Genomic DNA, 13,243 nt, shown 5'->3' with positions numbered 1-13,243 from the left:
GTATGTGTATGTGTGTTCGTTGCAATCTTCATTCGCTACCCGCGAATAAATATTCCCTCAACGTTGACGCGGAACCGCAATTTTGTAAGTACAGTTAAAGCGATGTTTTTTTTCAATATCGAATCGCGCGCGCGGAAAAAATTCGAAATTATATTGAATTAAATATGTATATGAAAAAAAAGAAGAAATTAAAAGATTCGATATTATCGTTGCAAAATTCGAGAGCTCGGCGGTATCGCCGCCGCGCTCATAGTGCGCTTTTCGTCGATATATTATACGGGAGAGTTTTATTTTCCACGGCGGTTAGAACGAGAGAGAGAGAGAAAGAGAGAGAGAGGGGGGGGGGAAATCTGGGACAGGCGGAAATAGTAAAGTTCATTATGTTTCATTTGGTTTGCGTTAATGAATTTCGGGGGAAATTATACGCGCGCTTTTATCCGACGGTATCCGCGCGGTGTCGTTTCGATATTTTCCGCGGCGGTGACGGAGCACCGCCGAATACGGCGTTAGCCATTTTAATTGTCGCGGTAACGACGACCGGGCACACGTATCATATCGAAACGATGATTGCATCGCGCGCGCGCGCGCGTTTTTGTAACGCACGTGTGCTGTCGCGGACATTAACCGCGAAAGCACCGTTAATTCTCAGACGCGATATGCGGATTTGCCGTCGCAAAGCAAGCAAGCGCGCAACCGTCGAAGCTTCAGCGACGCGCGAACGTGATCGTCGGTTCTTCGAGCGTGCGACGCTTTCCTTCTCCGAATCACGCCGGGCGCGTGATTCGCGCAGTATTTGCACACCGACCATCGATTACCGATATTCGCATTAGGATCGATTGCCAATACTACATCGGATTATTAACTTTTCGCGTATGCGTGTCCGTAGATATTTCGCTCTTTTTAATTTTATCCCAATATTTTATTTTCGGCACACTCCGGCGCGATTATGCATAAAACACGTGACGGAAATATGAATTTAGATGGAAAAATCCATACCGGGGATCCGGTCAAATATATTTAAGCGCGTTTTGCTTAATCAAATATAAATTATCGATTATGCAAAGGCTAATCATAATTAAACAATTACATCGACGTCGCTGACCTAATTAGCGTCGTACAATCAGGCTGAAAGTATAATGCGAATATGATGGACGAGCTTTACACTCGATAATTTATAATAGCTGTAAAAAGTTAGAAAGAGAGAGAGAGAGAGAGAGAGAGAGAGAGGCAGAAGAGAATAGGGAGAGAGCGCGTAGGGAATACAGGGGAAGCGATAAAATTAAACAAAATTCCGGAGTATCGCGGCAATTACGGGCGTGAAGGCGCGTGTCTCCACTTGAATTCAATTTCGGATGAAATTATCTCTCTTCCCGGGCCGCGAGGCTTTTATGATTCCACCATCCCTGCCCTCCTTCTCACTCCGCCTGCCGCCCCGCCGCGCTATTAATTCTTTAATCTCGGCGGATTATCGCGCGACAAGGTTAATGAAGCTCGCAGGGCCGAAATCGCAGGTGGGACAAAAACGAGAGTCCGCGAATAATCATAAATACAGAAGAGTAATCTCTTCCTTCTACCGCGTCGCCACAATGGCGGTGCGATATTAGGAACCGGCCGGATCGCGAGCGCACCCACGATTCACCCACCCTCTCCCCCCGGGGTTTTATCGCCTCGTAAAACGATCCACCGGGGAATCGTTCCGTATTTAACGTACACTTGACCGAGCTCGCCGCTCGCCGCTGTTCGCGAGCAGGCTTACACCCCATGATGTTCTGTATTTGGCGAATTAAAATTTGTATTTCACACACGTACAGGGATATGTTATCGTCACTCCGATTTTCGCCCGGAGATCCCGGGCGAAACAGAAAATCTTCGGATTTCCGTTTTGTTAAGAAACAAAACTCTCCGGTCCTTTGGTGCGTTATATTATTATTATTAACATAATCTCTCTCTTTCTTTCTTTCTCTTTTGTTAAGAGAGACTCCACCTTGCCGATTTCCGTGCAAGCGAACAAATTCAGGTGGCAACCCTGCATCCTCACACAAAGGCGCTGAGGGGGGAGGGGGGATGATTTGCAGGATACGGCGGAATGCGAGGTGCAGGGCGCGTTGCGAATTTTCAATGGCCGTTACCGGCTGATTTTATTGGCCGTCGAATACTGCGAGCCAGCGGCGATTCCTCGTTCGAGAACTCCGGACTGGTCCGCGCGTAATGCCGCGCGTAATTACGCCAAACGAGTGTCGCGATTAACAGCGCCTTTAATCGCCGGGGATCAATTAATTATTCGTGTGACAGGCGTTGAGCGGACGGCGAGCGCCCTTTTTTCTTCGTCGCCCAGCTCCGGCACGGCGGATGTGACGAGATCGTTTTTTTTTTCGGTCTCTCTTGCCCGGCGACTTTCTCTCGTCCGCGACGCGACGAATTCGCGGAAAATTTCGCGGCGTGAGTTATCTCGGTTATCTCTCCTCCTTGCAGTCGACTCGCGCGTTTAATTTAACGTAATTACAGGCGAACTGTAAATTTCGCAGGAGCACGCAGGGAAAGGTGATGTTATGCCGAGATAATAAATCTATCGAGGCGTTAATGTCCGGGCGAATTCTCCACTTTCTTTCGGATATATATATATAGCGGCCCACGAAAGTATGCGAGCAATGGTACAACTATAAATCGAAGAAAACCGTTCGGATACCTTCTTGAGGGGCGCCCTTGTGTATCTCCGGTATTTCCGTTAATTATACAGATATTTAAGAACTGAACTTTCATTTGAGTTTTTATATAGTTGAAAAATAGGTCTCATATAATGGATAAAGAGGGGCGCACATCGTCGTCTGCAAACCCCCGTCGAACGAAATCACGTAACGCCATCGATACCGTCGGTGATAATCGAGTGATAACGAGGCGCTGTATTAACACAAAAGACAAGGTCGCGCCCTCCACGGCCTGCATGTGTGTGTATGTGTGTACATGTATCGGTAACTCGATTAGCGTTCCCACAGCCGCGGTCGTCGTTCCCTCAGCTAGGGGATAGACAGACAGGCTGGGGTAATCGCGTTCCAGCGCGACGGACGGCGGTATTAAGCGAGTGCCATTCTCAATCGAGATCTTCCCGAAAACAACGAACGGGAAAGCCGCTCGGTGACGCGCCACGAAGGTACCCCCCGAAGATGCGTATCTGAGATTCGGTCGAAGTGGTCTTCCCGGGACCTTCCATTAACAATGAGGAGGGAGGCGAGCGAGTAAGGGGGATTGGTTTCCTTGAGGGGGATGAAGGAAAGAAGAGAGGGTGATCAAGACGGTGGTGCGACGGAGAGAGAGAAACTGTGCCCCGCTGTTGCTTTCAATAATTTGGGAGTCTAATGTTTCTCGCCCCCCTTTCTCCCCCGCCTCCTGGCATCCGGCGTTTTTGGGGGAGGAGAGACGAGGAAAGAGACGCGAGAACGTAAGGTCGGGACGGAGGGAGGACGCGAGGGAGGGAACAAATTGACACCTGCACGCGAGAACGGAATCTCGGGGCTGAATGTGGCAGGAATGAAAGTACCGACGACGACGACGACGACGAAGGAAAGAAAGGCGATTGAATAATGCAGGCGTGAAGTGAAGGAGCCTGCTTAAAAGTCCGATCATTCAGCCCGCGTTTCATCCCAATCGTCCCTTGTACTTCCCGCTCAGGAAAACATTCGGCAGTATCGATGCGGTGAGAACGCGCTCGGCGTTCGCCAACCGAGAAGACTGATTATCCTCTTCGTGATAATGACGAATCGCGATGCTTCGCGAGCCCCGCGGTGGCCGGAGAGTGATTTACGATGTCATCGCGCGAGGCTTCGCTCAACGAACTGCCGTTCGCCGTACATCGACGAGGAAAGTTTCGCGCCGAGCGATCCGATAATTTACAAGGCGCGGTGTAGCTCTTCGTCGTGTTACAGAAGTGATCGAAATGATGATCGGTGACGATTAGTAAAGAATATGATACGCTGAGAGAAGAACATTGCTGCGTCCAAGTAAATATTTACCAAGGAATATTGGAGCAGCTTATTTCATTTGGATTAAGCAAATGTCACCTGAATATAGCATTTTTTCCTTCCACTGTGCTACACTCAAGTAATATTTACTCGATCCAAATAAAATGAGCTACTCCGATACTCCTTGATAAATATTCACATGAACGTAGCATTTTTTTTTCCAATACACGACTGTTAGCAACATATTATTACGGAAAAGAAAAAAGATTTAACAAAGAGTAATCAACTATTGAATGCGTGCCGAGATGGGACAAAGGGACGCGATTGGATCGCGGGATTACGGTGCTTCTTCCTGAATATATCATTATACAAACGAGACGACGGGGGCGGCGTATGCGTATCTTCTCGGTCCTTCTTTATTTGTCCACCGGCGACTGGTACCGGGTAGGTGCAGCGTTAGACAGTATATATTATTATGAAAATTACTTCCACTCGCGGCTCTTTCCCATCCACGGTGCGCAGCGCATAGATTCACGCCGTGAATGAACCTCTCTTTTAGGTATCTCTGTTATCCTTCAAAAGGAAGAGTTGCCGTCTCATATTGCATTTTATTGTACGCGAGCGGAGATTCATTAACGCCGCCGTATATTACGTAGATACCGCGAAACATCTCATTTCGAGATACGTCACTGCTCTCTCACCCTTTCTCTCTCTTTTCCTCCGGTTCTTCGGTTTTTTTTTTCTCGGCCTCGAGATAGAATTCCACGAGATATATATTTCGACGGCTTACTTCTTATCCCACTTAAGACATCGGTCTTTCTAAGCCTATTACGCGGCCCTTTAATACCCCTCTCCCTTTGCCCCTCCCCTCCCCTCTCTCTCTCGCTCTCTCTCTCTAGCTTTTTTCGGTCGCGTTCCTCACGAGGATCCTCACTTCAACGTTAACATATAAACTACGAAATCCTAAAGCGACTCCGTATATCGTAATTTGTCGCCATAAACATCGCTTGAAAATAGCTTTGGGGTGATTTACGCGCGCGCGCGCGCGCGAATCGGTTTATCCCGAAAATATACCCTACGCACTTCGGAAACGGCGCCTGGCTGTTGCGCGCTTAAGCAGATAGGTATACACGAAACGACACGGTAATAAGTAAATCTGCGTTTTAGCCCACTGTCACGTCGTGACGGCCGTATCGTATAAATCCCACCGCTTATGTGCGCGTCTACGCGTCGAATAAATACCGGTGCTGATGCTTTCCGGAGCGGGGAAAAAATAGCTCGTTTTAATACACGGGAACACCGAGATATATCGTGTATCCAGCGAGACAGGTGGGAAGCCATTACGAGCGGAATTGAAACCGCGACTTGTCCTCTCCTCCTGTAAAGACAAATATAAATTATATTTTGGTACACACGCTTTCGAATAAAGGATGAGTTTGAGATCAGCGCGCATAGCGTCGTTTGTTACGCCTCGCAACATATGCGACTAGACGAAACAAAAGGCAACTAAGAATCTATGAAACTGGCCGACTGTTAAATAAAAGTTTAAAAATTTACCCGATGTGAAAGTGGCGAGACACGGAGACAATCCAAAATTGGATGCGCACACTGCACACGATCTCGCACCGGGCTGCCGTTCTATAAATTAGATTAGGAGGTGCAGCAGCTAACAATTCCACTGCTATCCGCTAAGTTGCAATATTTAACAGACTAGAAACCGTGGTAATCCATATTATTACTCCGCATTACCCGCATCTACTCTACGCACCCAGTGACCCTCCGCGTTTTCGCAAGTAAGATACGAAGCAGCGTAATAAAATGTTGTAAAAACTGCACGCGCGCCTCGTCGTCGTTAAAAAAAAGGGGGGGGGGAGGAGAGGAACGAAGTTACGTGCGAGAGAGACGCGCGGAATTTCTCAATTTGCGTCGAATCCGGAAACTCATCCTTCTCGCCTTAAAGACACGTCGCAGGTGAGGGCACGTGCTTAAACGCCACCGCTCCGCATAGCATAGTAACGTCAAGGGAAGGGGGGAGGGGGTCGTCCGTCCGTGTACGTAGTGTCTCGCTGCAACGAGCTCGATGCACTCCAACACCTCGCATAAAATGATGGACGCGAAAGGCGCCGAGGCATTCATTATGCGATGCTCTTGCATACGCGCGTATGAGCGAGTTTATACGCGCCTTGTTTGCGTAGCGCTCAAGGCGAGGGAAATTAAGAGAGACCGGGGCGGGCGAGGGATTACGGGGGCAAAAACCCCCCGGTGGAGCGGCAGCGCAGCGCGGAGTTTACGGCTGTTTACGGTTGTTTCCGGCTGTTTACGGAGCGTCCGAAACTGGGAAAATCAAGAGGGCCCCGACAGGCGAGCGGGAAAGAGAGAGGGAGAGAAGAGAGAGAGAGAGAGAGAGCTGCGAAATTGTAGCGGCAAAACTGCGCCGCTCTCTCGCAACCCGCGAAAGACGACCGATATCGCGAAGGGCGCGCGCCATCGGGAAAATCAAAGAGCGCCCGGCTAGAATCCGCGAATATCCCCTTGAATTCCTCGGGAGGAGAGAAGAAAAAGGAAGNTTTTTTTTTTTTTTTTTTTTTTTTTCTTAACATGAAATTCCACGGCGCTATTGACGTTAGATATTAACTTCGGCGGCGGCATAAATCAGATGCCGTCGAGAGACGTAACTGGAAAGATAAATGAGCGAAAAGATGTGAAAGACCGGTGAGGAAAAAATCGGACGAAAGAGGAAGAGGCGGCGCACATCGGCGGCGGTACCGGTTTTCGCGGGAATTAATGAAGATCTTGCGCGAAACTTCGAGACAAAACGGTTCTTGTCTCTCACGTCCCTGGTCTTCACGTGTCGCAAACGTAAAGCGTTGCGTCATAAAGAGTGGAACAAAACAAAAGCGAAAGAAAAAAAAATAAAAAGGATCAACCAGAGAGCCACTGCGCGTGTAATGCGAGATCGCATTAATCAGATTTACGCGGGCGGAGAGGACCGAAAACGCGGGCTGTCAAGGGCAAACGTCGAGTGAGATCGAGGAGATACGAAAGAAGGAAAACGAAACATCAAGAAACAGGGGGATCGAACGAAAGTAGCGCGCACGCGCGTACGTCTCCGTGAAACATCGGGATCGTAACGGTGTCGGGGGAAAACGGCTCGCGCGCGCAGGAAATATCGCGGGAGGAAGCACTACGTCGCGGTGGAAAAAAATCAGGACGCCGAAGACGGAACGTCACGCGGATCACCGGGACGAAAATGGATGAAATGCCGACAGAGGGAGCGAAATGTGGAAACGAAGGGTTGGCGGCGCGGCGCCGGGGAAAGACAGAAGGGTGTTCCTTGAAGGGTGCTCGCGTGGGAGCTGCCTGATTCGGCGGTAGAGTTTGAATAATGCAGACTTGCAACGCTGCTTAAAAGTGATCGGTTCACCTCTCCCGTTCTCTCCTTCCCTCTTTCTCCCCTTCCCCTCTTTCCCTCTTCTCCACATCTCACGTTCCTGCCGGCGTGTCTCTCTCTCTCTCTTTCTCTCTCTCTAACTCTCTCTTCTTGCCGACGATCCCTTTAGAATCCCACTTCCAGTTCGTCTAAGAGTACGAACTAAGATTGATTTTAGATTGGGTGGGAATTGGGAATAGCGGGCCTGTTACTCTCTGGCAGCCCCGACCACCACCACCATCCGCCCGCTCTCTCTTCACCCTTTCTCTTTCTCTCTGTCATTCCCTTCCTTCGACATGCCATCTGACCTTCTTCTCTATTCTCTCTCTCTCTCTCTCTCTTTCTCTTTCTCTTACCTAGCTTCGTGTACACGCGCTTCGTTTACACATACCCCAGGTATGTAATATGTTCTTGTAACTGGAAAAGGTGTCGAGGGTGCACTGTACTTGCGACTGCAGTTATTCCCTCGGCGATTAGAGCGAGAGAAATATAGGGGAGAATTTGGATGTCGGATTTCTCTCTCTCTCTCCCTCTCTCTCTCTCTTTCTCCCTCTCTCTCAACGCTCACACAGCAATTACTAACGGCGTATCGTTAAATTTATATCGCAAGTGACGCATTATTCGATCGATAGATGAGTATTACAAAACCGGTCCTCGAAGGTCAATGAATAGTAAAAAATTAAGGTGTGTCTAATAACGGACAGGGACATTATATTCTATTATCCGTACGTACGAATGTATAAAACGGATATTAACGTGGCTCGCGTAATCGTGGCAGTCGCTCGCTCTTCATGCTCAATTTAACGTGTTTCGTCGTGTGTCTATAATCACCGCCGGCACGAATGGAATTATGGAAAAGGAATATCCGTCTCTTTGTGAACGTGACCGTTCATAAAAGCTGGTCTCTGGGCGAGATTTATTCTACTCGACGATCAACTCTCCCAGGAGAGTATAAAAGTGCCAAATTAGAGTGGTACAGCGAGACTGGGCCGGTGCCGTGCCTATATATATATATATAGGACAGGGCGAAAGCCCGCATTGCGGAATGAGAGATCGCCTATCGGGCTATCACAAGCCTCCCTCCGCCTCCCTCCCCCCTCGCGATGCCAATTTGCGAGAGATCGCAATTCCAGATGATGCGGGAACATTTGAATCGGGACAATCATTTAAACTGCCATTTAAGGTATCTCTCACTGGAACTAGCCATCTATTCCTACATTCTCGACAACTCGTACAGCAAATGATACGATATGTGTGTTTGCGCCTCGTTATTACATTTAAGACGTCCTGGTTTTCTTACTGCCGATTTCAGTCGTGGATAAGAATGCGCACAGCGCGTGTCAGCGAGCCACAACGCGTAAATTTGTCGGATCGAACGTTCCAGAAACGCTGGCTGTGCTTATGTGCTCGTCTTAAATCGAACAAATCGTAGCACATGGCAAAAAATCGAACGTGCAATTCTTTCGTCCGTTCGCATTTATTTTAAGTGCTCTGACATTTGAGAGATCCAAAGGAGTCGCCGAAATCTATCTGTCAATGATCTCGTGTAAGACAAGTGTCCTTGCTCCTGCAAGCTTAAAGAGATGTAAAATCGGGCATCGTTCGATATCGCGAGACAACGTCAGCGAGCAAGTTTAGCCAAGGTCTTCTCTGAGGTGTCCGTTATAAAAACATTTGTCCGTGACACGTCGATTCGTCCCGTTTTATTGTCGTAACTAGCGACGACGACGACGACGATGACGTGGTCGTGTCTATCTTGGGACGCGCCGACCGAAACGCCGCATTGCAGGCGCCCTTCTGAGACAACGACGCCTGGAATCGGCGCTGCTATTTTTCCATTCACGTAGACACTACTTGTATTCGCGAAATTTATGGAACTTCGCGGAAGTACGGGATTCCGTTCCGTATATTTCGCTGCTTCGAGAGTTCGGTTACTCCATAGCACTCTCCGCCCGATCTGAATCTCCGTCTCTTTATTCCTCTCGTTGCTCTTTACTTCGTTATTCGTCTTTATCCTTCGTCCTATTCTCGTGCTCACGGCTAGTAGCTGTGTTAAATATGCGATAGTTTAACCTTCCGCCAGTAATATAGGGACTTGAAGGCGATTTTTTGCTCGTAAACTTTGGGATAACTGATAGGTAGAGTTTGGTATCCCCTTCCCCTTCAAAAATTTAGGAGTGAGATTGTATGTGTCCAAGGGCGCCAATATTTATCTGTTTATTATTGTATTTCTGCATATGTACATATTATAATTTTGATAAAAATAAGCTGAAAAATAATTAACCTGCTGTAAAAATTATTTTATTATTTTTTTTTTTCTAAAATGAAAATCAATTTTCTTCCTCATAAAAATCTTCATTTCCACGTGTTCGGATAATCCAATTTCTTAGAGTCATATTTTAAAAGCGATATATTATTTCTTTCTGAAATATATAGTCTCAGATATTATAGCCTTAAAACGTTCTTTTATTCACTTATGTAAAAATTATGAGTTTTTAATCGAAAAATCACGTTTCCTCAATGTTCCTATTCCGATTTTAATGTGTTAAAATTACGATGGATACAATCCGATTTCCGCGATGGTAAGAACTCTTTATTAAAACTTCCATCGATGTCCGAGAATGTTGTAAAATTTTTACACAATTCGGAGCGGCGTAAAAACTTGAACCGGTTCTCAAAATCCCGGATTGCTAACGGAAGGTGCTGAATTACACGTTGCTAGCGGAGGGTTAAAGATCTAAACTAACTTTTCACTCGCGACGACGTAATCTTTTTAAGACGGGAGACAGCGGGCGCAGAAACAGAGAGGGAGAAGAAAAGGGCCGCGATAACTTTTACGACATTGTCGTTATTGCCGCGCGACCCGCCGATCGTAGAGTCGGCGCTATTTGGTCGTAGTCGCTCGCCGTAGATGGAAATCGCCCTGTCCGCGAGCTAGAGGAGATAAACGGGATAATGGGCGTTGGTCTGCATTTTGAAAATGATTCGCGCAGCGATCGGCGGCCGCTCCCGCGAGATCGATGCGCCAATAATTTCTTATGACGATCGCGGCTTGCTCGACTCGCCCGACATTATTCATCGGGCGGAATTCCGAATAAAACAACCGACGCACGGCGGAATCACGTTAAAAGCTTTCTGGCTCTTTTCGCCAAAACGATTCTCCACGCTTCTCTCTTTCTCGTCCCGTCCGATACGTCTCTCTTTCTTCCTCCGTCTTTATTTATCTCTTTCTTTCTCTTCCTCTCTCGCTCTCTCTCTCACTGCCTATCGTCACTCTCTACCCTTTCACCTCCCGTCTACTTTCCAGTTCCTATCCATCTCTTTAGCTCTCTGTAATCCAACATTCCGGCATTGAAAAGCGCGCGCAAGCGAGCGAACGAACGAACGGACGCTGAAGCTGAAACACGGCGTGCGAAACGAAAGGGACAGTAGGAGGGGGGAGGGGGAAGGGCAACGGATGAAGCGGGAAGAAGCACCTTGGAAATAAATTTCACAGCACAGTTCATGGAAAGTGCCGGTAGCCGTTAACGCAACACACCGAAATGCTCTCTCGTTCTCCCCGTGTGAGTGTAATAGTGAAACAAGAGTTGATACTGGATGGGGGGAGGCGAGGGTGCGAGGTTCTCGGATAAAAAGGATTAATTGCTTCCACCGTCGTTACCCCTTTTCCCCGGTGAAAAGCCGATACAATGGCTCATTATCGCCCAAACTTCGAGTAAGAAACGAACGCGATCGAGGCGAGAGATCGATCGAGAGAAATATTTTCGCTCGTATTCGACGGATGAGACTCGTGTCGGTGATCCGCGTATTACGTAATCTTCCGTAAATACATAATACTCTTTTCTGCATTAACGTAAAATCCCACGCTTCTGCGAATGATCGGCAAAATTTCGGCTCGAGGACACAACCAGACGCAGTCTCGTCGATACTTGGCATTCTGTTTCCGCGGTTTCTTAAATTGGCCGAAATCGGCGCGCTATTACCATCGATCGCTCACCGTGAAACATCGGGACGGGAGCGAATACGCCGATATGGGTTCTCGTGTGGCGAAAGTGAATTTTCGAAATCTGCTTGGTTTAGGCGCGAAGACGTGCCGGGAATGTCGACTGTCGGCCGGGGGCTGTTGCTGCCGGTCAAATTTTTATCACGTTTGTTCACGAACTTATTGGCCGGGATAGAGGCGGTCGATGCGATCGCGGGCGACACGGTGTCTGAAGCGCGATTTATACTTTGCTCTGGTGAACCATTAGAGAGACGCTGATTACCGTTGGTATTCTCGCGGATGACACATTTATGAGCGAAATAAAAGCCCGACAATGGACGACATGGGTCGCGACGGAGGGCAATAGCGCGTTGGAAGACAAGTCGAGCCTGTGCGGAATAATGTTTCCTCCTCGGGCGGAGCGTCGTTATGAACGTAAAATCGCTTCGAGCACAGTGCACGGAGAACGAATCGGGACGATCGCACGAAGAACTGCCGTGAACTCAAATTCGATGTGCCATTGATGAAACGCAGGAACATACAGACTCGATGTCGCGCTATTGTGCTTAATGGGGTTGTAAGGCGAAATAAGTTTGATAAGAATTCGATAACACTTGCGCTACGCATACATTGAAATATTATCTAGCTGCTCGTATGATTAGAAAAAAATTGGCCATTCGGGAGCTGAAATATTTGCAGATAAAGTTGACACGTTCGTTTCAAACTAAAATTTGTTATTAGATGAATAAAATGTATGTAGAAACGTAATTTTGCTTAAGATGAATACTAAATTTGTGAATAGTGATGCGCCACTGAAAATACGACACTGTGCCCCGCGATCTCTTTTATATAATTTCATATGACAAATATGACGGTTGAAGTAATTAATTTAATTACATCTGTAATTTATTTATTTACGTCTGTAAGCTCATACGATGATTTAATTTTTTGTTTCAGAGCACCGGATGGGGAGAATGGTCGCCATGGTCGAAGTGGTCGCCATGTACGAGGTAAGCCGTATCTCCATGAACGTTACACCAACTCAATTATAATCTCCGCGCTGTGCAAATTTCATTTAATACTCTCAATTAATACTACATAAAGCATAATCATTCTCGTCCGTCTTCTCGTTCGTGCTTAGGAGGTTGTCGTCGAACTCAATCAAGTGTTCACTTGAACTTACTGTTTCAAATATAATTTTAAGTCGGTGATATATACCAAGGATGGAGAACAGAAATTTCTTTCGAGATTGTTGAAAATCTTTTCATATAGTTGTCTCAACGTTCCGTACATAGTTTCATGAGAGAGGAATGTCTAATAAAAATATGTAACCGTAAATGTACCAAATTTTCTATTTCTCGACGCGTGTGTGTGTGTGTGGGAAATATGTGACACTCTGTATACGCTTCCATATTCCTGGAGGAAATGCGCGATACACGAAGAATGTCGCATCCGCCATATGTGCACGGCTATTGTTCGGCGGCAATGCGACAAAGGGCGTCTCGACGGTGGCCCGTCGTCCGCATGCAAGGCATGATCCAATCCCGCGATTTCTCATCGCCTGTTTCGCGCGCGCGGTCTAATATTGAGTCCTACCGATAACACAGCCGGAATGTTAAGCGTCCTGGAACTCATTTCGGTCGGCCACCGCCGGCAATAAGTTTGTTCCCCGGCCCGACTCGTTTTTCCAGTTGCACAGAAGTGGCCGGGAGAAACGCGGGAGACGCAGCGATTTATGGCACTTACAACTTGCGAACTGCACTCGGCCGGAGAAAAGCTTTATTGTATGATCTACAGCATCGCGCTATTGATGTTTCCGCGCCAGCTGCGCATATTTTCGCGCGAAACTTGCCCCCCCCCCTCATTCTTTCCTCT

General features: G+C 47.6%; 1 protein-coding gene across 4 annotated transcripts in view; it reads left to right on the top strand.

Moving 5' to 3' along the window:
* LOC106741043 (ADAMTS-like protein 3) overlaps positions 1–13,243 on the top strand; it is a 236,339-nt gene that overhangs the window by 137,658 nt on the left and 85,438 nt on the right. For all 4 annotated transcript variants that reach the window (XM_014612608.1, XM_014612609.1, XM_014612607.1 and 1 more), the window contains exon 3: positions 12,326–12,378. In XM_014612608.1, coding sequence (XP_014468094.1) covers positions 12,326–12,378 — 53 coding nt within the window. The remainder of the gene's footprint in view (positions 1–12,325; positions 12,379–13,243) is intronic.

This window comes from Dinoponera quadriceps, unplaced genomic scaffold, assembly GCF_001313825.1.
Source record: "Dinoponera quadriceps isolate SergipeBrazil2010 unplaced genomic scaffold, ASM131382v1 scaffold367, whole genome shotgun sequence".
Classification (NCBI taxonomy): domain Eukaryota; kingdom Metazoa; phylum Arthropoda; class Insecta; order Hymenoptera; family Formicidae; genus Dinoponera; species Dinoponera quadriceps.
The sequence above is the reverse complement of the archived record's forward strand: the minus strand, read 5'-3'. Positions and strand labels throughout refer to the sequence as shown.